A 21,397-nucleotide genomic window follows, 5' to 3' on the forward strand; every position below is an offset into this window, starting at 1 on the left:
CATGCAAGACGGAAAAATTCGTACCGTGTGTAATCCGTGTACAACCGAGACCTTCCGGCCGTTCACCCAAGATCTGCAGGCCGCTGGACATCGTTCGATACGATGCTTAAACGTTCGGTGGAATCAGTAGTTTAAGCATTCATGTGCCTCTCAGAGAGGTTTCCAAAGCAAAATCAACGCGTTGAATCCCATCGTACCACGGATAGGAATAAGTAGCTCGCTGGTAACAAACCAGGCTCTGCCCTTTTTGTATGTGCTATACAGTACATGCACTATGTGAATGGACCAATCCTTGCTGATTCGTTACTCAGCGGAGTGCCAAAGGTTTCGCCGCTTTCGACCCTGAAGAGAAGCAGAAGGGCGGGAAACAAGCGGAGGAAAGAAAAAGGGACAGGAGACATGTATGGGTAAGAAACGATCAGAGCCAACAAACCGGGTCCTGGAGGAAAAAGTAGGGCAAGCGGCATCCTCTTACCAAGCTCCTCATCAAGGCTAAGTACTCCATGGTGTAAGTACTGACATAGTCCCCCAGCGCCAGTGTTGGGGCTTTCTATGGCCGACTAGCATCTCTAAACCATCCGTCTACCAATGTGCCAGGACCTGGGCTACTCTTAGTTATTCTTTTGCTTGGCGAATTCTCCACAATCGCTACTGCGTAGTGAAAGTGACTCAAGATGCGATATCTGCATTGTTAGGTAGGTTCTGCTCGTCAATGCTAACCCCACTTAATAACTCGTCAAAGCAGAGAAAGCAGTAACCCCGTCCCGTAGCTGCGGCTAGAAGGTCGTTTCGTTCTTTATAATCGGCCACTCGCCGAACACATCATACCGAGACGCATCACACGCGGGGCATGCAGGTGGGTGACAACGGGAATGCACTACAGCGTATAGCACATCTCCCACGCGTTCATCACATCTACCCCGTTATACGATCCGGAGCCCGTCAGCGGGTGACTGCCAAGTGGACGGATCTCGGCTGTCAACTCGTCACTCTCGGGGGTTGTGCGACAGAATCGTCGGCAGAAAGGGCGTCGCACATTGTCCGGTTGCATCTGGCCGTCGGAGCGGTGCGCGTGAAATGGGCGGTAGGTGATGGGAGAGAAGATGGCATGTGCGGTGCGGACTTGGTGGCCTCGATTGAGAAAGGCGAGAAGATATGCGCGTCACAGTGTTCCCACTTTGATTCAACAAGTTGCCATGGATGCCTGAGAGTCATCAGACTTACACAGAAGGCGACGATGGCAAGCGTCTGCCTCGACAGGAATCCAGGCACCTACCTAACCTTGATCTTGAGGCCTGCCATCACCCGCCCTCTCATGTGCGAGGCAACCGCGTAGCGGTTGGTTGCGGGCCTCACTGTCGATTGCAGCCCAACCCAATCAAAAATCGGTCAACAGTGCTGCTTCGGTGACAATCACCGAACGATTTAAACAATATGTAAACCGCGACAGGATCTCAAAGAAAATTTGGATTTATTCACTGCATAGGTTCAGCGACTATTGAAGCAAGCTTGGCCCCGCACGTCGTACTAGGTCTGGATCTCCCTCAAGCGCCGACACCGAATGGCAGCCGCGTCATGAATCCGCGGGCCGCAATGCTCCGGGGTTTGAACCCCGCGGGCGGATCCGCAGAGAATCCAGTCACGCATCTGCCTAGTGGCCTTGCAGACACGCGTCGCCGGATGACGATCATGGCGTCCGAAGACAGCAGCTGGAGCTCATCAGAGCGCGACGCTGACAGCAGCTACGACGATGACAACGACGACGACAACAATGACGACGACAAGCCTCTCGTCCAGGACGCTGATGAACTTGAAACCACCCCCTCCTCCATCGGCGGCAATGCCTCACATACCACGGGCTTAGACTCCGTCCACAGTTCTCGCAGCAGCACACCCGACCAAGAACCCCCAAGGACGGTAACCATGACGGCGAGGGCCTACCAGCTCGAGATGCTCGAAGAGAGCCTCAAGAAAAACGTTATTGTTGCGGTATGCCACGCCACGCCATGCCATGCTCGTTTCGTCTTCCGACCTCGAGCATGAGAACAGTCGTGCTGACCGATCATGCCCAGATGGACACCGGGAGTGGGAAAACTCAAGTGTACGTAGGGCGACCCAGCGGTCAGAAAGAAACCTTGTTGACACCAAGCCCAGCGCCATCATGCGGATCCAGGCAGAGCTCGAACGGGGCGACAAGGTTACTTGAGCCCCCCCCCCCCCCCCCCCAAAAAACGCTGCCGGATTCGAAATGCTGACTGCTGCTTCCCCCTTCCCCCTAGATTGCATGGTTCCTGGCCCCAACAGTATCCCTAGCTGAGCAGCAGTTTGAGACCATCCGAGCCCAGATTCCGGGAGTCCAGTCTAGACTGATACTCGGGTCCGACAATGTCGAAGCATGGTCGAGCAAGCCCGGCGTGTGGGATGCCGTCCTCTTCAACACCCGCATCATTGTCTCAACTTATCAGATTCTGTTCGACGCCGTAACCCATGCCCTTGTTCCCCTCGCTTCTCTCGGGATTATCGTTGTTGACGAAGGTATGTGAAATCGCATCCCCAGTCCCCGGTTAGCCGCCGGCTGACCCACGCTAGCCCACCACTCGAAGGGCAACAACCCCGTCGCAAGGCTCATGAGGGAGCACTATGTACCCAACAAAGCCCGAGGACTTCCCGTTCCCCATATCTTGGGGTTGACGGCGAGCCCCCTGATGACGTCCAACTTGAACGATCTCGAAGTCCTCGAGAGGACCCTAGATGCCGTCTGCAAGACGCCGAGCAAGCACAGGGAAGAGCTTATGGCTCAAGTCAATCACCCCGAGATGAAGACCATCTCGTACGGAGGCGCGGCGAGTCTCGACGACGCTGCTCAGCCGACTCCGGCCATGTTGAGGCTCAGGAACACGTGCCTTGAGCTCGACATCCGCCAGGATCCGTTCGTCCGGCATTTGTTGACCGACAATACAGCACGGGGCCGGGAGACGCTGAAGAAGGTTCTCTTAACCAAGGAGACATACTCCCGGTCACAGATGGAGACGTTCTGCAGAAGAGCCTGGGAGGTGTGGAAGACCTTCGGGCCGTGGGCCGCAGACTACTATATCTACAGAGTAATCTCTTCCTTCCTTAGGGGCTCAGATAACCCTCCCAGCCAGGAGGGCGACAGTCTAGGCGACCAAGAATGGGCATACCTGGCGGAGGCCTTCCGCAAGTTGGACGCGCAGCCACCTCCTGAGACACCGACCGAACTCTCGCCCAAGGTGCACGCCCTGCTCGACGCTCTCGAGTCTCACGAGGGGAACCCGATCGGCATCATCTTCGTCAAAGAGCGGGCGAGCGTCGCGGTGCTGTCCCACATCCTCGCCGTACATCCCAAAACATCGCGCCGCTACCGAGTGGGCTCCATGGTCGGCACTTCGAGAGTGCCAGGGAGGAGGCGAGACATCCTGGATCTGAGCCAAAAGGACTACCTGCTCGCTCTCCAGGCGTTTCGAAAGGGTGCAATCAACCTTTTGGTTGCGACAAGCGTGCTCGAAGAAGGAATCGACGTGCCGGCGTGTAATCTCGTCATCTGCTTCGACAAGCTGGACAACCTCAAGTCTTTCATCCAACGCCGGGGGCGAGCACGCATGTCAGCATCCCACCTGTACCTCCTCGTCGAGGATGAATCGGACCCCTCGTCTCGCCAGTGGCAGAACCTCGAGGGCGAGATGAAGCGCAAGTACGAAGACGACATGCGCGAGAACAAGCGGCTGGAGCAGATCGAGGACAGCGATGACCTGGACTATCCGATACTGAGGGACAGGGAGACGGGCGCCCAGATCACCATCCTCGATGCGAAGGCGCACCTTGAGCATTTCTGCGCCACCCTTTCGACGCGCAAGTACGTTGACTGGAGCCCCTTTTACGTCGTCCACGACCTGGAGGGCAACCCGGTCGACGCCCGCCAGCCCGGCCTGCGGAAAGCTACCGTCCATCTTCCGGTATCGCTGGCCCCCGAGTTGCGAACCTTTGAGAGCCTTCATGCCTGGAGGTCCGAGGCGAAAGCCTGCAGGGACGCCGCCTTTCAGGCATACGCCAAGCTGTACGAGGTCGGGCTGGTGAACCGCAACATGCTGCCCATCCGAGAGAGCGACCTGTTGAAGGATGCCGAGCCGCGCGTCGGTATGGTCACCGTCAGGCAGCAGTTCAACCCCTGGCCGCTCGTGGCTCAGGCGTGGCGGGACGGTGCCCCGATCTCTAGCAGGCGGGTGACGATTTCGAGCCACGACAGATCCATTTGCGCCGAACTTGAGCTCGCACTCCCGGTGCCGGTTCCGTACATGGGCCAGTTTGATTTGTACTGGGACCACAAGTCGGCGTGGCTCGTCCGCATGAACCCGGAGGCGGGCACGCCAACGGCGGGAGCGATGAGCGAGACTGACCACACGCCTGCTCTTCTCACCATGGCCTTTGGACACCGGTGGCGGATTCAGCAGCAGAAGCAATTCCCCGTCCGCTTCACCTGCCTGGACCGTGACATACGCCTCGACGACATGAGCGCAACAGAGATCAGCCCCGAGATCATGGCCAAGGTCGCACCAACCCATCTCGTCCGAGACATCGCGAACCAACATCACCCCTATTTCTATCTTGACTGGCTCCCGTCAAAACCTGCGGCCGATCTAGTCGGAAAGCCCTACCAGGGCTTCGACGATGCTCCCCAAGAAGCCGCCTACGTTGCTGTCAAAAGCTGGCCCAAGAAGGTGAGCGCCTTCCGCCGGCCGCGCCCAAACTCGGCACCAACCCCCTGCACAAAACCGTACCCGAGGGTCCTGCCTGCGGACCAGGTCCGGGCCGACAGCATCCCGGCGGTCTATGCGCACATTGCCATGTTCATCCCGGCCATCACCCGCGCACTCGAAGTCCATCTCGTGGCCAAGGACCTGCTGGACACTCGACTCGAGCCGACAGGCATCACCGACCTGTCCCTCGTGGTCGCGGCGATCAGCGCGAGCGCAGCCAGGGGACCGACGGACTACGAGCGGGTAGAGTTTCTTGGCGATGCGATCCTCAAGTTCTGTACAGCAGTCAACTGCTCCGCCAATTGTGAGTTTGTCTCCTTTCCGAACCGAAAATAACACCAAGCTAATAAGCAATTGACGTGCGACAACCAGATCCCATACACCCAGAAGGCTTCTTGTCACGGTTGAAGGACAAGATCGTGTCTAACTCGAGACTCTTCCACGCTGCGGTCGACTTCGGTCTGGACCGCTACATCATTCACAAGACCTTCACCATGCACAAATGGCGGCCTGCCTACGTCGAGGACCTCCTAGAGAACCCGCCGTCCGAAACAGAAACCAGAAGACTCTCCACCAAGACGCTCGCCGACGTGGTCGAGGCCCTCATCGGCGCGTCGTACATTAGCGGTGGGACCCCCAAGGCCCTCGCATGTATGTCCCTGTTCCTCCCAGAGTTCGAGTGGCACAGCATCGAGCACTGCCGCGAGGTGCTCTACAACCAGGCACCGGACGACGAGCCACTCCCCGCCACCATGCGCTCGCTGGAGTCCCTGCTAGGTTACACCTTCACCAAGAGGTCGCTCCTCGTCGAGGCCATGACCCACCCGTCTTGCAACGGCCCGAACATTCGCGCCTCTCTGGACCGTCTCGAGTTCCTGGGGGATGCCATCCTGGACTACATCGTCGTCAAGGCTCTCTTCGACATGTCCACCCCCACCCCGCTCGAAAACTCGACCCTCCATCTTCTCCGGACCACGCTGGTCAACGCCGACATCCTCGCCTTCCTCGCCTTGGAGTGGGCCATCACCCAAGACGGATTCGACGTCGTTACCACCACCACCTCTACTACTACTACTACTACTCTTCCCTCCTCTTCGTCTGGGCGGGAGGACGCAGGTGCCAATACAAGCGTGATCGTGACCGCTCGCCAAACCCGGCTCCCGCTACCGTCCTTCCTCCGGCATGCATCCCCAGACCTGGGTCTGGCGCAGCGCGCCACGGCGCTCCGGCACGCGGCCATGCGGGAGCCGATCCTGCAGGCCCTCTGGAGGGGGCCGCGCTACCCGTGGTCGCTGCTGAGCCGGCTGCAGGCGCAAAAGTTCCACGCGGACGTGGTCGAGAGCCTGCTGGGCGCCGTGTGGGTGGACTCGGGCGACATGAGGCAGTGCGAGGCGGTGGCGGAGCGGATCGGGATCCTGCCGCTGATGCGCCGCCTGGTGGCCGACCGCGTGTGGCTGCTGCACCCCAAGGAGGAGCTCGGCGTGCTGGCGGGCAGCCGACCCGTCCGGTACCTGGTGCAGCAGGTCCCCGAGGGGGAGGAGGCGGAGAGGCTGTTCCGGTGCGAGGTCGCCGTCGACGGGGAGGTCGTCGGCAGGGCGGAGGGCGCGTTCAGCCAGGAGGAGGCGAGGACGAGGGCTGCGGAGGAAGCATGTGCGAGGCTGAAGGAGGGAAAGGAAGACTGATTGGTAGTACCATTAGTTTGAACAACAAAGGAGAAGGGTGGTGTGGGGGAGAGCTCTGTCGGAGTGCTGGGGTCAGCCCCGGGAAGAGGATCCTGGTATCTAGCTCGGTTAGATGGATCACTCGTAGAAAAAAAAAAAGACAGTGGGAAAAATTGAATTTCGTACTGGATCTTCTATCGCTCTCCAATGTGCTTCGTAGACACTCCGTTCAACGTCGTCTCCTTATAGTAGGAGTAGAGGTTGGTGCCATATAATAAAGGGGGGTGTTTCAGGGTTAGGGTTGCAGGTGTTGAGCACACCTGACGAAGCCCCCCTGGCAAGCACATGGAGGTTGCAATGAGCTCATGGGGGCCGGGGTACCGTCGATCGCAGTACCCGCAGCGCTGGCGCCCTCCAGAGTTTCCCCCCTTCACTGTACACTAAGACCAGAGAGAAGCGTAGGCCAACGACACCGGACCCGGAACCGCGTCTTTCGCGACTTTTTGCATCGTGCACCGCTCTTTTTCGCAAGATGCTACTTATCAGCAATGCTGAATCGAGCGGCCTGACCATTTCCGCGCACCAATTCCTCTCTCTTCTCGAGGGACCATAATATTAACCGAACTCCGCGCCCATTGAACGTCGCCCTCGGTCAGTCGGTCTTCATTTCCAATTCGACCCTATCTTCGTCTCTCCCTCCTCTTCCTCCCCGAACGATGCAGCCCGGCGGTTCTACGAGCGGAAACAGCAACATCCGCGTCTTTGTGCGCTGGCACGAGCAGGTCATCTTCGCAGGCGAGGAGCTCAAGTGCACCATCACCTTCAAGAATGTCGCCCGCCCCGCCGGCAGCGCCTCGTCGTCGTCGTCGTCCTCCTCCTCCTCGGCCCTGTCCATGCCCACGACGGCGACGCTGAGGCCTGGCCCGCCCCAGTCGTCCCAGTTCCCGCCGAGCCCGTCGAGACTCCCAAACGCCGCTGCCGATCATCACCGCGGCGGCGGCGCCCGACAGCCGTCGCCTCTGCAGCCCGGCCGCGGGAAGCCCGGTCCGGGCCTTGCACCCCCCCCGCCGAGCGCCCGCGGCCACCGGTCGGCGCTGTCGTTGTCCGTGCCGTCGGCTGCGTCGAGAGCGCGGACCGGGTCCGTGTCGTGGTCACCCCTGCCCTCGGGCGTCGTGCAGGGGGAGCAGCAAACCGGCGGCAGCAGCGCGGCGGGCAGGGAGAGTGGAGGCGCGGGTGCAGGTGGTGGTGGTGGTGTTGGTGGTGGTGCGAACGGGCGCGGCCACGGGCACAAGAGATCGGTGTCGATCGTGTCGATTGGGTCCTTGAGCACTGTCGACGATGGCCAGGGCAGCAGTACTAGTACCGCGTCGGCCAAGCCGCAGCGGGCTAGGGGGCACGCGAGGGCTTCGAGCTTGCAGATATTGCCCAGGGGCGGGCTGCTGAATGGACCGCTTTCTGGTGAGTTTATTTTTTTTCTTTTTTTTTCGGGAGGGAAAGAAGAAAAGAAAATACAGTCTTCGAAAGGGAAGTGGAAATTGAGGAGTGGATGGATGCTGACGATTGGTAGCTACACATCCCAGGATACCGGCTTCCCAGTCATCACCCCTTTTTCATGCTTCATACCCGCCCGACAGGAGCATCAACGGCCGTCGGCCAGGCACCGTCACTGCGCCCCAGACCCCCCGGGTCGACTTCCCCCGCCATTCTCCCGCGACACCAAGCGCACTCGCCGACTTTAGGTTCCCCATGTCGCCTTCGCCTGCGACGGCCGGTGCCGTAGATTGGGCATCCGACGAGGACCCGACTAGCCCAACATCGGGCGGATTGCCATCCAGAAGCCGGGATCCCGTCCCGACAATAAACGAGCAGACCGTGGCCTCGGCCGCGCGGGTGCTGTCGACCATGAGCATAGCCGGGACGCCAAGGAGCAGCGGAGAGTTCTACTCGCTGAGCAACAACTCGTCCGAGACGCTCGCCTCGGAATACGTGACCCAACAGCCCCTGCGGTCGCAACAGAGCCGGTCACCGCACAGCAGGATGGGGTCGAGCCTGGCGCCCGGTCCGTCGCGGCTGCCCGAGTCGCTCATGATGGGATACGCGCAGGTCCAGGGGTCCTTTACCCTGGACGGGTCGCTCATCAACCTCGGCCCGTTCGAGGCGGTCAAGCGGAAGGCGGTTGTCGGCGGCCAGGGCGGCGGTGTCGTCGGCTTGGAGACGCCGAAGCGAGACAGCGGCCTGCTGCGCGGGTTCGGTTGGGGCAACATCACGAGCTCCATCGGCGAGCTCCTGGGTGGCGGCGAGCTCAGCACCATCAAGGAGATGCGCGGGATCGCCAACTCGAAGGCGATCCCGCTGCTGTCTACGCCACAGTCCATCTTGTTCGTCGACCTGCAGCTCGGGCCGGGCGAGAGCAGGTCTTATGAGTACTCGTTCAAGCTGCCCAGGGGCCTACCGCCCACCCATCGCGGGAAAGCTATGAAGATATCGTACAGTCTCATCATCGGCACGCAGCGGCCGGGCGGCGCCAAGGAGAAGCGCATCAAGTCCGTCGACGTCCCCTTCCGAGTGCTGGGGAGCGTCAACAGCCACGGCGAGATATTGGGCCACGACCTGATGTCGCCGTACATTCTCCTGCGGGACCAAGCCCGCGTGCAGGCCGTCAATTACGACGACAACAGCAACAGCAACAGCAACACTAATAATACTAATAGCAACAACACCACCACCACCAACAACAACAAAAACAATAGCTCTGACAAGACAAGGACGGCGAAAAACAAGCCTGCTTCCTCGTCAGCCACCTCCTCGATGTCCTCTTTCTTCAGCTATGTAGACGAGCTGCTCGCCCGCCCGTCACAGGACGCGAGCCACGGCGCCCTCCTGAGCCCCAACGGGCTAACCGCCCGGTCGCCGACGTCGTCCCGGCGGGCGTCGGTGCTGTCCGTCTCGGACCACGGCTTCCTCGCGCCGCCGACGGCCAAGGAGGCGATCGACCTGGCCATCCTGCGGTCCAACCTGGCCGGGGCGGGCGACGGGTACCATGCGGCGCAGTCGCCGAACCGGTTCGAGATCGCGCGCAACGGGCGGCGGGTCGGGGTGGTGATGCTGGCGCGGCCGGCGTACCGGCTGGGCGAGACGGTGACGTGCGTGGTCGACTTTGGCGGGGCCGAGGTGCCGTGCTACGCGGTGCACGCGGCGCTCGAGACGGCCGAGCGGGTCGTCGACGGCAGCCTGGCGCTGCGGTCCGAGGCCAGCGTGGCCCGCGTGACCCGCAAGGTCTGGGCCGGCGCCAGCGAGGCCACCCTCTTCGCCCGCCGCTGGGTCTTCCACGCCGCCGTCCCCGCCCACGCCACGCCCGAGTTCATCACGAGCGGCGTCGCGCTCGACTGGAAGGTCCGCCTCGAGTTTGTCGTGCCCGTCCAGGCGCCGCAGCATCAGCATCAGCATCGGCCCCAGCCCCAGCCGCAGGGACAGGACGGGGATGGTGGAGACGAGGATGAAGACGACGGGGACGGGGACGGAACCGGAGAGGGAGGGGGGGAGGAGAAGAGGACGAAGTGGGGGTCGAAACAGGCGGTACAACAGCAGCAGCAGCCGCACCCGCTGCTGGAGGAGATATCGAGGGACGATCGGGGCGGGCTGATCCTGGTCGGCGTGGAGAACCTGGTGTGCGAGAGCTTTGAGGTGGCGGTGCCGCTGCGGGTATACGGCGCTACGTGCAACGGTCTGGAGAAGCTAGAGCGGGACGACGCGATGGCGGAGGGCTTGCCCGTGTAGAGTTCCTTTTTTTTTTTTTAATTCGCTTTTTTTTTCCCCGGGCCAGCTACTCGCTATGCAGCGCAAATAACGATGAGAGGGGGTCAGACTCGGGGCATATATTAACTTGGCTTAGTTGCCAGGAGCAAGAGGAGGAGACTGCCCCTGGCAAGTGGGAGAGGAAAAAAAAAGGAAGGTTGGGGGGTGGAGGGGTGGGGAGTTGGGATAGAGGGATTAAGGTGTGGTTGGTTGACGTGATTGTCCTCCTGGAGCTACTCGTTCCTAAAAGTTCCAGGAACCTACCGATGCGTGCGTAGCGTACGTTAGGTTCTGAGGAACTATGTCACGTTGTATGTATGTACAGTGGGGTCAGAAAAGTGTTTGCCCACTTCAACCCTGGTAAGCGACTTCCAAATCGGGTCAACCAACTCCCCCCTCTTCAACTTTAACAACAGTTACACCGACTTTTCTATCTTCAACCTCCTCTTCAATACTATAAGATGGCTCCCAGACCAAAGACTACTCGTAGGGAACTTACAGAAGCCTAGAGATCCCTAATTTACGGCCTCCATTTGGCCGGATTGAAAGGAGGTACTATTATAGCCTGTACCAGCTTATCAAAACAGACTATCAACTACACTATCTTGAAAGTTAAATATAACCTTACCAATGGAGCTGACAAGCCATTCTAATTAAAGCCCAGATCTAGAAGACTATCTAAGTTAGATAATCGAGCTGTCTAGCATCTTCTATAGCATACAATAATCCACTAAATAGACACCTTTAAATTACTTATAACACCTTCTAAATCTGGCTAGCAGATTAGTAACTTTACTGTTCGAGCCATCCTTAAGAAGTCTAGAAAAGGTCGTCACAAGGTATAGAAAAAGCTATACATTTTAGCCATTAATATGAAAAAACGGCTCCTCTTTGCCAAATAGAATAAATAGACTCCCTAGGCTCTGGTTTGCTAATTAGATGAGGCCTACTTTGAAATTGGCTAGGAGAGCTATATAGTCTACGTTATATAAAGCCTATAAGAGGAATACTACCCTGATTATCTGCTCCCTACCTTTAAGAGTAGCCGAACCAAAGTTAGCGTTTAGGGCTGTTTTTGTAGGCTATATAAGGGACCTCTTGTTATCTTGCCCTAAGGTACCCGGTTAAACTGACTCAAATATACTAATTAGATCTTTATACTATACTTCCTTTCTTTCTATAATAAGATAAGGTCAATATATAGCTCTAGGGTATAATTGTAAAAGGATAGGGTAATATATTACTATAGGGGGTTTGTTTAACTATTAAAGAGGGCTACCGAGGTTCGGCTACTCTAGTAGCTACTATAGAGCCTAGACCTTAGTCTAATTAAAAATATCTGGCACTAGATGAAGATAAGAATCTCTGAAAGGTAGCATCGGATTAAGACGGTGGCTCAGATGGCTATAGTACTATAGGAAGTCTAGAGCCAAATACCTGTTAAATTCCTAGTCAATTTGACTATAGGTATGGGGAAAAGGATGGATCTTTTGGTTCAATCATAAGGTAGCCCAATCAAGTACTGAAATAGCCGTAGTTTTAATATCAATTTGGTGGCAGTTTGGCCCTGTTTTGCGTGTTCTGTATGTCTTTGAAGATGGAGGGTGGAAAAAGTGGGTGGGCAAACACTTTTCTGACCCCACTGTACATACGTACGAAATTAGATGGGCGATCGTTTGTACGGATTACATGTACGGAGTACATACACACATATACAGCAACGGCCGTGTGAGCAGAGCAGCGCCACGGCCGTTCAAACTAATGAATTATACCAGCCGTCCGTTCTGGATTGCTTGATCTCATGATCCCTTCTTGACATCAGTCTCGTTCATCTTGACCCACTCCTTGAGATCCGGATCCCATCGATGGCTGTTACATTGGTGTTGACGTTTTTTTTTTTTGAGGTTTGCCAAGTCAGTCCGCAGTACTGGCCATGAGAGAGAGCGAAAAAAAAAAATAAAGAAAAAAAAAAAGAAACGACGACAACAAAAAAAATTAACACCAGAAAGAGAAAGGAAAAGAAAAAAGAAAAAATAATAATAATAATAAAAGGGGAGGGGGTCTTACCGTTCCCACTCGGTCAGGACCAGGCTCTCGGGCCCGTACTCGGCGACCAGGACGGGCTCGTAGGCCCAGGGGACGAGGGCCGGCACGCCCTCGAAGGCGGTCTCGCGCAGGGGGAAGAGGTCGCCGGCGCGGTAGAAGTGCGCGTTCTTGCAGCTCAGCAGGCCCGGCGCTCCCGAGGGGGCTCGCGGGTCCGTGATCTCGTCGTCGTCGTTGCCGTCGCCGTCGCCAGGGGAGGAGGAGGAGGAGGAGGAGGTCCTCCAGGAGGAGGAGGAGGGAAAAGTGGCGGAGGGCGGTAAGGGGAAGGGGAAGGGGACCGAGGTCCAGTCGCGCTCCATGACGGCCGTCACGTCGACGTACATGCCCGTGTCGACGTCCACCCAGCGGGCGTCGATCACGTTGGCGCCGGTGCCCCGGCCCGGCGAGGACGTCGCGAAGGGGTTGACGTCGAGCAGGTACCGGCGCGTCCGGTGCGTCCGGTCGGTCCGGTCGGTCCGGTCGGTGTCTGGTCTTGACCCTTGTTGTTGTTGTTGTTGTTGTCGTCGTCGTCGTCGATGATGATGTTGTTGTTGCTGCTCTGCCCCGTCCGTGCCTTGCTGGTCGGGATGGTTCTCCTCATCGTCGTCGTCGTCAACGTACTCGTGCAGGCTGCCGTTGTAGCGCTCGGCGAGCAGGGCCAGGGTCGCGCCCGTCACCTGGGCGTCCACGTCCAAGTCCCACGGCAGGATGCGCCCGCTCCACCACCAGCCCAGGAGGGTGCCGTGCGCGAGCCAGGTCTCGAGGCGCAGGCGGGCAAAGGTCCGCAGGTAGGACCGCGTCAGGCTCCGCATGACCGCGCGGTCTGGAGCGGCAGGGGGAGGCCCATGGCCTGTCAGCTTTCTTTCTTTCTCTTCCGGTTCTCTTCTCTTCTTTTTTGCATCTCCCCTTCTTTTCGTTTTCTTCTCTCTCTTTTTTTTTTTCCATTATGTAGTCTCCTATCGAGAAAGAAAACAATGCCAAAGGGGGAAGGAGGGTGGAAGGGGGAAGGGGGAAGGGGGGAAGGGGTTAGGCATACGTTCCTTATAGGGGAGGATGCCACGGTAGAAGCGGGCGTCATAGTCTAGGTAAGCAGCAACTTCAGTCTAAAGCGATCTCAAAACGGGTGAGCAGCACGAGGTGTTAGATACGGGGTGTATAAGGGATGGCGGCCCTCTTCCGCTTGCGGAACCTAAATAGGCACACCGCACATATGCACGCACATATGCACGCGGGCAGCGAGGGAGAAAGAAGGAAGGGGAAGAACCAAGTGGTGGCGGTACGATGGTGGGACATACGGCTAAGTTCGGCGTTGCTGCCGGCCTCTTGAAAGTACTTATACTCTTGTATCTCTTGTGTTTGTCCTTGCGGCGGAGGCGGCGAAGGCGGCGACGTGTCTTGATCGGCCGAGGGCTGGCTGTGGATGAATGAGAAGGGGCGGCCGCCCCTTCTGGCAATGGCGGCGGTGCTGAGCAGGGCAGAGAAGATGAGCAGTGCCGTGAGGAGGAGGAGGAGGAACTTCTTGCTCAAGGAGAGTGCTAGCAACGACCTCATGTCTGCCTCGGGAGGGAGAAAGTCGGGAGGGAGAAAAAGGGGGGAGGGGGGGAGGAATGGAATTCTGGAATTCTGGAACGACCGAACGACCGACGACCGACGACCAACTCGAAGGCTCGGGGATGGAAGGTCGATGGGACTCGGAGGTCAGGAAGGGCTCGGGGCAACGCACATTGGAGAGCAACATACGGGTTACAGGGGATAATAGTCAAAGCAAGCGGGCACGGGCCGAATATTTAGAAATGCGTAGTGCGTCAGAATGGCGGCCGTGAGATGGGTGCATATCAAGGACCTTATTAATGGGCCAAGGTACATGTAATAGTATGTAAAGGTGAGTAAGGGAGGTTAAGAACTTCACGTAATATGTGCTGTACATACATGCCTTGAAGTACAGCTTATATACATACGTACAGTACTCTGTACGAGCCTGTCATCTGATCTATGACGACTTCGCGAGCGACGTGATGTACCTTATCCCACCTTTACTTTCTCCGCCTACAAGGGACCCGGTATCCACGCTGTCCTATCCTGTTACCCTGCCTACCACTCTGGCTGTCTACCATGTCCTTCTGCGTGCAGAGAGCAAAGAGAGAGAAAGGAGAGAAGCATGATGATGACTGAGGGAACAATAGGAGCATGAGCCTCCTTGCCCTCAGCATTGTTCGTGACACACACGCATTCTCAGCTGATGAGGGCCTTCGCTTTTTATTATTGATTTTCTTTTCTTTTCTTTTCTTTTTCTTTTTCTTTTTTTTCCCTCTTTCACCAATTTCTAGAGCTTATAGCTTGTTTCCTGTCCAAGTACGTACAGAGTGTTCTAGCTCCATATAGCGAGCTGTGGTATGGTTCAAGTTGTGTGTACCAACTGGGCAAAAGAAGACTACTAGTACCAAGTTGTTTTCTCAGCTTGCCAATCCCTGCGTGGGCACGCAACCACTTGCTGATTCTACGTCATGTTTATTCCTCCTTCCTCCCTGACTCCCTGTAATCAAGCTTTGGCCCCAGACCCTCTTTCAACTGGGAACTGCCACGAACGTTTGGAACTGCTGCAACCGCCAACCCACAAAGTCCCTCATGGAATAGGCATGCGTAAGATGATCGGGTATATTGACATTACAAAATCACACAGGACCTAGTCTCCATGGAAACCTCACCACATCCTGCCCGGATAAGATGCCTTAACGCACGCGCACGCGCACCCGCACCCACACCACGGCTTTAATCCATCACCTTGCCCTTCAGCATCGGGAACGGGCTGACGTTCGTCCCGTCCCGCAACCACCGGTCCAGGGTCAGACTCGGCTGGCTATTCCCGTCCGAGCCGGTGGTTCTCCTCTTCCCCGATTTCTCATCCTCCTTCTCCTCCTTCTCTTGCTGCTGCTGCTGCTGCTGCTGCTGTTGCGTAGTGCTGGGTTGGGTGTTTTCAAGGTTGAATTTGAATCCCGAGTTGGGTGAGACGGTAAACTTTCCGCCCTTCGCTTCTGAAGCTGACGATGACGATGACGATGATGGTGATGATGATGACGACGATGATGCTCCTGTTGCTCCCCTAGGCGGGGGTGGTTTTCCGAGCCGGAATGTCGTTGATGATACTGCTGCTGCTGCTGTTGCTCCCGCCGCCTCCTCGCGGGATGCGCGGGAGGGTCGCAGACCGTAGTAGCTGACCGCGTAGCCCACCCTGGCGGCGGCTGCCGGGGAGATGCGCTTTCTAGATATTCCTCCCCCAGTATCAGTAGTCATGGCTGCCGGCGGCTGTTGGACGCCGGTAGGGAACCGGAACCCGTCGGCGTCGGTACTGTAGGTGCTGCTGCTGCTCCTGCTCCTGCTCCTACTGCTGCTCCTGCCGTCGTCACTTGCCGCGTAGCCCTTCTTGGCCGAGGAGACCGAGTAGGCCTTGTTGGAGGTGCCCGTCGGTGGTGGATGGCCGATATTGCCGACGTTGCCCTCGCCGCTTCCCATCCCGCGGTCGCGTTGGCGGCGCTTTGTGCGCCGGCGGCGGAGGACGACCACGAAGACGACGCCGGTGAGCAGCGACGAGCCGATGATGCCGCCCACCACCGCCAGGGCCGTCTGTGTGACCGAGAGCGCGGCGCCCTGGGCCCGCTGGATCTGCGAGTTGGCTTCATCCTGATGGACATTGGTTAGCTCGTGACGTCGTCGTCGGTGGTGTTTCCGAGATGGAGACGTTACCCTCAGCGCCGTGGCGTCCTCCTGCGCCTTCTGTGCCACGCTCGCCGCAGACCTCGACGCGTCGGCCGCACTCTGGCTTGCCAGCTGGAGGGCGCTCGAGAAGCTGGCGCCCATGGAGCTCGCGAGGCTCGCCATGCTCGCCGAGATGGCGCTGCTGGCGCTCTGCGATATCGACCTGATCGCCTCGTCCGCCCGGCGCGACGCCTCCGCCGAGGCCTGCGACATGGACCGCGAGGCAGACTCGGCGGCCCCCTGCTGCAGGCGGGCGCTCGCCAGCTCTTGCTCTGTCTGGCTGAGCCGCTGCGTGGCTTGCTGGAGCGACTGGCTGAGCTGCTGACTGGACTGGCTCACCTGTTGGCTCGCCTGGCTGACCGAGCGGAACTGGTCGCTGATCCGCTGCAGCTGCTCGCTCAGCGCCTGGATCTGTCCCTGGTCCTGCCGGCCCAGGAGCGACGGGGGCGGAGTGATCATGGCCTGGCATCCGTCCCGATCCTCCTCCACCCAGCCGACCGCCCCTCCGACCACCCCTGCCCATACCGGCTCGGGCCCTCCCGCTCCTCCAACGCCATCCCGCCCCTGCACAATAACCGGTGCCGGCCCGTCTGCCACCACATTACCGACCCAAGCACAGCTCGAGAATATCAGGAAGAGAAGCGGAAGCCGCAAGAATATGAGCGGCCTCTTGGCCATGGCAAGAGACCACTCTGCAGACAGTCCGAACAAAGAAAAGTACAAAATAGCAAAATTAAACAAAACGTATATTACCGCCGGCGGCAAAATTGAAGCAGAGTAGCAGCAGCGACGGCGGACCTGGCCATCATCCTTTCAGCCAGAAGGAGGACAGCGCGGGTATGCGGGTATGAATTAGCCAAAAAGACGGCAGAAGGGAGGGGAAAAAAAAGAACGGAAACAAAACAGAAGAGAGCAGAGGAGAGGATTAAAGACAAGTGATCGCATGAAGATACACACACCCCACGCCCACACAAACACAATCTTACCGAGGCGGCCCCCGTCCCAGAAGGATGCCGCAGCAGCCCGCGCGGTCGGGAGCCAAGCTTACAGGCCTGACCGCCATCGCTCGCTTGGAGGTCGGAAAACGAGATAGGATGGCAAGCAACCCGAGAGCAGCATTTACTGCTCTCTCTCCCCCTCCCTGGCGCGCGATGCCCCCCCTGCTACCAGGCATCATCTAGTGTATGTATGTACACAGTATGCACATACATACAAAACGACAGCGGCTGTCTTTGCTTGCCGAGCCTCCAGGGTGTGTGTATGTGTATGTGTTGTGTCGTCGCCTTGACAGGTCCCGAGCATGATGGAAGACAGCAGGGAGTACCAAGTACACCACACCACGAATCGGGAAAAGCCAAGTGCCACGATACCCCGGAAGCCTGTGTAGATCGCACCGGAGCAAGACGGCGCCGGAGCGCACAGACACATGCCTAACTCGTCCGAATCAAAGGGGCGGGGGTGGGGGAAAGGGGGTCCAAAATCTGAGACGGATGCGCGCGGGGCGTGGGGGGGTTGCTTCTGCTTGTCTGATTAAAACGGCGAAAATTCATGCCATGTGCTGCGTCGAGCCAATTTACCCGCGAGCCAGCCAGCCAAACGAGGGCTTTTTATGTCGAGACGCTGGGACGTTGGCGAGGGCGTCTCAGATCTGTGCTAGTAGTTCCCGGAGTCGAAGACCTCTTGGCGAAATGGCGCCGGCGCCTGCCGGCAACGACGACAATACACTACATGTAGCTTTCCAGAAATTTTTTTTGGAGGTTGCCAGGGACCCGGGAAAGCCATCGTGAGTGATTCAGTCTTGGGACCGCTGTTCGGTCTGGCCATGAACCGGCAGCAACTCCCTCCGTCACCAATCGCGGGCACCAGCCCCTGAGACAAACAAGTGGCCGTTCCCATTTGTACGAGAGGCTATTTCTATATACACTCCCAAGACGACCAGGTAGAATAAATATTCGAGCCATATCCGACCCTTTCAAATCCAACAGAAGAAGACCCAGCCATCATCTCCGAACGCCAGGCATGCATTCTCCGTCTCTTTTTTTGTTTTGCTATCCTCACACTTGGAATCCGGCCCCCCCCCCCACCCCCCTTTATCACCATTTCTGGTCGGGTTAGATCCACGGCCACTCAGCTTCTCGTGATTACAGCCCTGTAGCCACCGGCCCCCATCCATCCATTGTCATTCATCACGCATTTCACACCGTATCAGACAAACCAAACATCACAACGCGAACGACCATACACGGAGACTTCAGATGGCACAAAGAAAGAGAAAAATGAAACCAACTTCCCATACTTGGTTTCGGCATCTTGGATTTTCTTTCCCCTCTCCGCGCTGCCCAACCGCCAATCCCTTTCTTTTTGTTTCCTTTTTTTTTTTTTTTCAAACAGGCAGCTTGAACTTCTCCCCCTTCATGACCTTGGTATAATAGATCCAAAAGAAGTCGCTATACAGCACCGTCTGCAGCACGCCGGCGACGACGGCGATGGTGTCGATCTTGTGCGTCGGCTCCGTCACGTAGCGGTAGATCCAGTTGGGGATGTAGAGCGTGCGGTAGATGCCGAGGGCGAACAGGTAGTGCGCCGTGATGGCCTCGGCCTCGCCCGTGCGCTGCAGCATGAAGAGCTGCGGCAGGATGGCGACGCTCTCGAGCCAGATGGAGAAGGCCCAGAAGATCTCGAGCACCGTGTACCGCACGGGGAAGAGGATCGCCAGCACGGCGGCGAAGCCCAGCAGGTACTGCACCCGGAACGTGTCCAGGTTCGGGTCGTTGGTCGGCCGGTACGCGCGCGCCATCAGGTAGATGATGTAGAACTGCGACGAGATGAAGAGGACCTTGAAGATGAAGTTGTACGGCGAGCTCGTCCATGGGAGGTCTGGATTCCGCCATTTTTTTGCTCTTGGTCAGCTAACTGCTCCCTGCTGGGGCCGACGATCACGCGGTGGGCGTGCAAGAGGAGCGAGGAAACATCATTGAGGCATACCGAGGTAGCGTGTCACGTAGACGATCAGGTATAGGACTTGCGACTTGAAGGAAATGCCCGAGCAGCTCTGCTTGCTTGGTTAGAATCTCGAGGCTCGAACAAAAAATTTAGGGTTACCCTTTGGGAACAGCGGCAAGCGCACCTTGAGCTGGACAATCTTGTGCAAAAGAATAAAGATGGATGCCAGGTGGGAGAGATCCCCTATCGCGGCCGCATGTCAGCCTCTGTTTCGAGTCTTTGGTTGCTCTCTGATCTTTTTCTTTTCGTGGTCGGGGTGGGGGGGGCATACCGGCGACGCGAAAGAGGTTGAGCGTCATCTTTGAAGCTTTCCGAGCTTCTAGTCTAGTTCGGATCGCCCAGGTCGCACGAATTCGATAGCTTGGGAGATAGCAGGGGTCGAGCTGCTACAACACGGCAGCTGTCCGGTCGGATCTCGAGCAGGCCAGCGTGGAAGACAGATGGCAATTGCTGAGGTCGGCCGGGCGCAATTCGTCCTTTTTGTCGGTTCTGGATGGGAAGCCTCGAGCCCCAACAGCTGGCTTCCGGACACGGTCGCGCCTTTGAAAACGGCACGGCAGTTTGACGCAGGTGGCATCAAAGGACCCACCACGCAAAGCTGATTCGCCAGGAACAGCTGGATGCTGTCTGGAACACTTGTAGTTACGTCCGTACTAGTAAGTGAGGCATCTCGATCAAACTAGGGTTAGGGTACAGATCGTAAGTCGGATGAATCTGCAAGCCGTTCCAAGACCGGAGAGTCCTATCCGAATTAACACGTTCTTGTTCCAGTGCCGACTTGCTGTGTGAATCCCTGACCTGTTGTCAAGTTGGGCAGCGTGATTTATGTCCACTACACTACACAGCATGTCAGCAACCAAGTGTAACCAAGTGTAATATGCTATTTTCGTCCAGCCCTCAAAAAACATGGCGTCCCGCCCCATCCCATAACGCCCAAGCCTTAACCGACCCCCCCTTGCTCACATGTCCATGCTCATCAAGTACATCTCGAAAATCCTCATAAACTTGGCAACAAAAGCTTCGAGGTGGAAGATAACCTTGGTCCCGGTTCGGATCCGATGCTCAAAGAAGGCAGCCCACTTGATAACATCTGCTTTGAGCGCGTCATCGATCATGGGAATCAGCTTGAAGGTGAGCGTCCTCAGAATCGTGGTTGCTGGGATGCAGTGGGTCAGCAAGTCGTAGAGCTTAGACCGGACCTGCAGGATCCGGGCCGGTGTGTGCTCCTCCATGATCTCCTTGGCGATCTGCCCGATGAGGGCCTCCCAGTCCGGAGGCGGTATTGGCGTGGTGTCCGTAACTTTCTCACTGTGAGGAAGGGCATAGTTAGCATCCAGGTTGCCACGAGAATGTATGTGTGCAAGAAAAAGAATACGGAGACATTGCAGGCTTACTTTTGTGCATGCACCGCCTCCAATATCAACAACGCCTTGCGCAAGTTCCTCCCGCTCTCCTCGGCAATCCTCTGGTGCAGGCCCTTCACCACCGGCCACCCCTCCTTCTTCGCCGATGCCGCCAGCACGTCGCAGATCTCCTCGTGCGTCGGAGCCGCCACCCGGACGAGCAGAGTACGTGATCGGATAGGCGCAATGATGTTGGCCGTGGAATTGGCGAGCAAGATCAACCGCAGGTTCGGCGAGTACTTCTCCATGGTCCGGCGCAGGGCCGCCTGGGCGTCTCGGGTGAGGTGGTCCGCCTCGTTGATGACGACCACCTTGAACTTCTGCCTCGCCGACTGGTCCACCTGCTGTGTTTGCGCGACCTCCTTGAGCAGATCTTGCACGACCACCCTGTCGTAGGTGCCGACGTCTGAGGGTGTGATTTCCAGGTGGTAGACCGAGGCGACAATGTTGAACTCGAGCTTGCGGTTGCTGCTGGTTTGGAACGCGCGCGCGTCGATCTTGATCTTCTCGACTCCGGGCCCGAACAGCTCCTTTAGTGTGGCCACAATTCTTGTCTTCTTGCCTGCACCAGAGGGACCGTACACCAAAAGGTGGGGAAAGTCGCCGCTTTGTGCCTGCGGGCCGTTAGTAGACGTCACTAGCGATCGGTGAAATCAGTCCATACCAGCGACCGCAATCGTTCGGACAGCTCTCCATGGTATGTGAGGGCATCCAATGACCTGGGCCGGTGCTTGTCGACAATGAGCGCCATGGTGATTTTGTGATGCCGTGTGCAAGGAATGGTTGGGGTTGGAGAGGTGAGAGTGGCCTCTTTACGACGCGTCTGGGTGACGCGACGTGGAGTCGCTACCAAAAACCCAATTAAGCGGTTGCAGGGGTGCACGGACCATAGCAGGCAGGAGGCAATCGCTGCCTTGGCATTCGA

General features: G+C 57.6%; 7 protein-coding genes across 7 annotated transcripts; 2 read left to right on the forward strand and 5 right to left on the reverse strand.

Moving 5' to 3' along the window:
* Positions 1-1,456: 1,456 nt before the first annotated feature.
* Positions 1,457-6,516, forward strand: MYCTH_2312762 (uncharacterized protein). The gene is made up of 6 exons (XM_003667143.1): positions 1,457-1,989; positions 2,073-2,101; positions 2,155-2,197; positions 2,280-2,535; positions 2,590-5,079; positions 5,148-6,516. Exons 1-6 carry the CDS (start codon positions 1,690-1,692, stop codon positions 6,455-6,457), a joined length of 4,428 nt encoding a protein of 1,475 aa, XP_003667191.1. The 5' UTR covers positions 1,457-1,689; the 3' UTR covers positions 6,458-6,516.
* A 301-nt stretch (positions 6,517-6,817) lies between these two features.
* MYCTH_2312763 (uncharacterized protein) lies at positions 6,818-10,587 on the forward strand. Its single transcript, XM_003667144.1, has 2 exons — positions 6,818-7,894; positions 8,004-10,587. The coding sequence occupies exons 1-2, from the start codon at positions 7,153-7,155 to the stop codon at positions 10,211-10,213; spliced, it is 2,952 nt and encodes a 983-aa protein (XP_003667192.1). The 5' UTR covers positions 6,818-7,152; the 3' UTR covers positions 10,214-10,587.
* Positions 10,588-11,897: 1,310 nt separating this feature from the next.
* On the reverse strand, positions 11,898-13,307 carry MYCTH_2312764 (uncharacterized protein). The gene has a single exon (XM_003667145.1). The coding sequence runs from the start codon at positions 13,123-13,125 to the stop codon at positions 12,295-12,297; it is 831 nt and encodes a 276-aa protein (XP_003667193.1). The 5' UTR covers positions 13,126-13,307; the 3' UTR covers positions 11,898-12,294.
* Positions 13,308-13,425: 118 nt separating this feature from the next.
* Positions 13,426-13,899, reverse strand: MYCTH_2312765 (uncharacterized protein). Its single transcript, XM_003667146.1, has one exon. It carries the CDS (start codon positions 13,862-13,864, stop codon positions 13,454-13,456), a length of 411 nt encoding a protein of 136 aa, XP_003667194.1. The 5' UTR covers positions 13,865-13,899; the 3' UTR covers positions 13,426-13,453.
* A 1,047-nt stretch (positions 13,900-14,946) lies between these two features.
* MYCTH_2312766 (uncharacterized protein) lies at positions 14,947-16,810 on the reverse strand. The gene is made up of 2 exons (XM_003667147.1): positions 16,055-16,810; positions 14,947-15,991 (listed from the first exon to the last, which is right to left on the reverse strand). The coding sequence occupies exons 1-2, from the start codon at positions 16,742-16,744 to the stop codon at positions 15,083-15,085; spliced, it is 1,599 nt and encodes a 532-aa protein (XP_003667195.1). The 5' UTR covers positions 16,745-16,810; the 3' UTR covers positions 14,947-15,082.
* A 1,330-nt stretch (positions 16,811-18,140) lies between these two features.
* On the reverse strand, positions 18,141-19,589 carry MYCTH_2312768 (uncharacterized protein). Its single transcript, XM_003667148.1, has 4 exons — positions 19,341-19,589; positions 19,194-19,252; positions 19,052-19,118; positions 18,141-18,943 (listed from the first exon to the last, which is right to left on the reverse strand). The coding sequence occupies exons 1-4, from the start codon at positions 19,366-19,368 to the stop codon at positions 18,450-18,452; spliced, it is 648 nt and encodes a 215-aa protein (XP_003667196.1). The 5' UTR covers positions 19,369-19,589; the 3' UTR covers positions 18,141-18,449.
* A 207-nt stretch (positions 19,590-19,796) lies between these two features.
* Positions 19,797-21,287, reverse strand: MYCTH_2312770 (uncharacterized protein). The gene is made up of 3 exons (XM_003667149.1): positions 21,137-21,287; positions 20,464-21,086; positions 19,797-20,377 (listed from the first exon to the last, which is right to left on the reverse strand). The coding sequence occupies exons 1-3, from the start codon at positions 21,221-21,223 to the stop codon at positions 20,029-20,031; spliced, it is 1,059 nt and encodes a 352-aa protein (XP_003667197.1). The 5' UTR covers positions 21,224-21,287; the 3' UTR covers positions 19,797-20,028.
* Between the last annotated feature and the right edge of the window lie 110 nt (positions 21,288-21,397).

Source organism: Thermothelomyces thermophilus, chromosome 7 (genome assembly GCF_000226095.1).
Source record: "Thermothelomyces thermophilus ATCC 42464 chromosome 7, complete sequence".
Taxonomy (NCBI): domain Eukaryota; kingdom Fungi; phylum Ascomycota; class Sordariomycetes; order Sordariales; family Chaetomiaceae; genus Thermothelomyces; species Thermothelomyces thermophilus.

Bases quoted from the DNA above. Each gene is read 5' to 3' on its own strand.
- MYCTH_2312762 (XM_003667143.1), top strand. From the start codon at position 1,690: ATGGCGTCCGAAGACAGCAGCTGGAGCTCATCAGAGCGCGACGCTGAC. The intron at 2,102-2,154 runs GTACGTAGGGCG...CACCAAGCCCAG, and splicing joins GGGAGTGGGAAAACTCAAGT to CGCCATCATGCGGATCCAGG. The intron at 2,198-2,279 runs GTTACTTGAGCC...CCTTCCCCCTAG, and splicing joins AGCTCGAACGGGGCGACAAG to ATTGCATGGTTCCTGGCCCC.
- MYCTH_2312763 (XM_003667144.1), top strand. From the start codon at position 7,153: ATGCAGCCCGGCGGTTCTACGAGCGGAAACAGCAACATCCGCGTCTTT. The intron at 7,895-8,003 runs GTGAGTTTATTT...GACGATTGGTAG, and splicing joins GCTGAATGGACCGCTTTCTG to CTACACATCCCAGGATACCG.
- MYCTH_2312764 (XM_003667145.1), bottom strand. From the start codon at position 13,125: ATGCGGAGCCTGACGCGGTCCTACCTGCGGACCTTTGCCCGCCTGCGC.
- MYCTH_2312765 (XM_003667146.1), bottom strand. From the start codon at position 13,864: ATGAGGTCGTTGCTAGCACTCTCCTTGAGCAAGAAGTTCCTCCTCCTC.
- MYCTH_2312766 (XM_003667147.1), bottom strand. From the start codon at position 16,744: ATGGCCAAGAGGCCGCTCATATTCTTGCGGCTTCCGCTTCTCTTCCTG. The intron at 15,992-16,054 runs GTAACGTCTCCA...AATGTCCATCAG, and splicing joins AGGACGCCACGGCGCTGAGG to GATGAAGCCAACTCGCAGAT.
- MYCTH_2312768 (XM_003667148.1), bottom strand. From the start codon at position 19,368: ATGACGCTCAACCTCTTTCGCGTCGCCG. The intron at 19,119-19,193 runs GTGCGCTTGCCG...CCAAGCAAGCAG, and splicing joins ACAAGATTGTCCAGCTCAAG to AGCTGCTCGGGCATTTCCTT. The intron at 18,944-19,051 runs GTATGCCTCAAT...GGCGGAATCCAG, and splicing joins CTACGTGACACGCTACCTCG to ACCTCCCATGGACGAGCTCG.
- MYCTH_2312770 (XM_003667149.1), bottom strand. From the start codon at position 21,223: ATGGCGCTCATTGTCGACAAGCACCGGCCCAGGTCATTGGATGCCCTC. The intron at 21,087-21,136 runs GTATGGACTGAT...AACGGCCCGCAG, and splicing joins CCGAACGATTGCGGTCGCTG to GCACAAAGCGGCGACTTTCC. The intron at 20,378-20,463 runs GTAAGCCTGCAA...CCTTCCTCACAG, and splicing joins GAGGCGGTGCATGCACAAAA to TGAGAAAGTTACGGACACCA.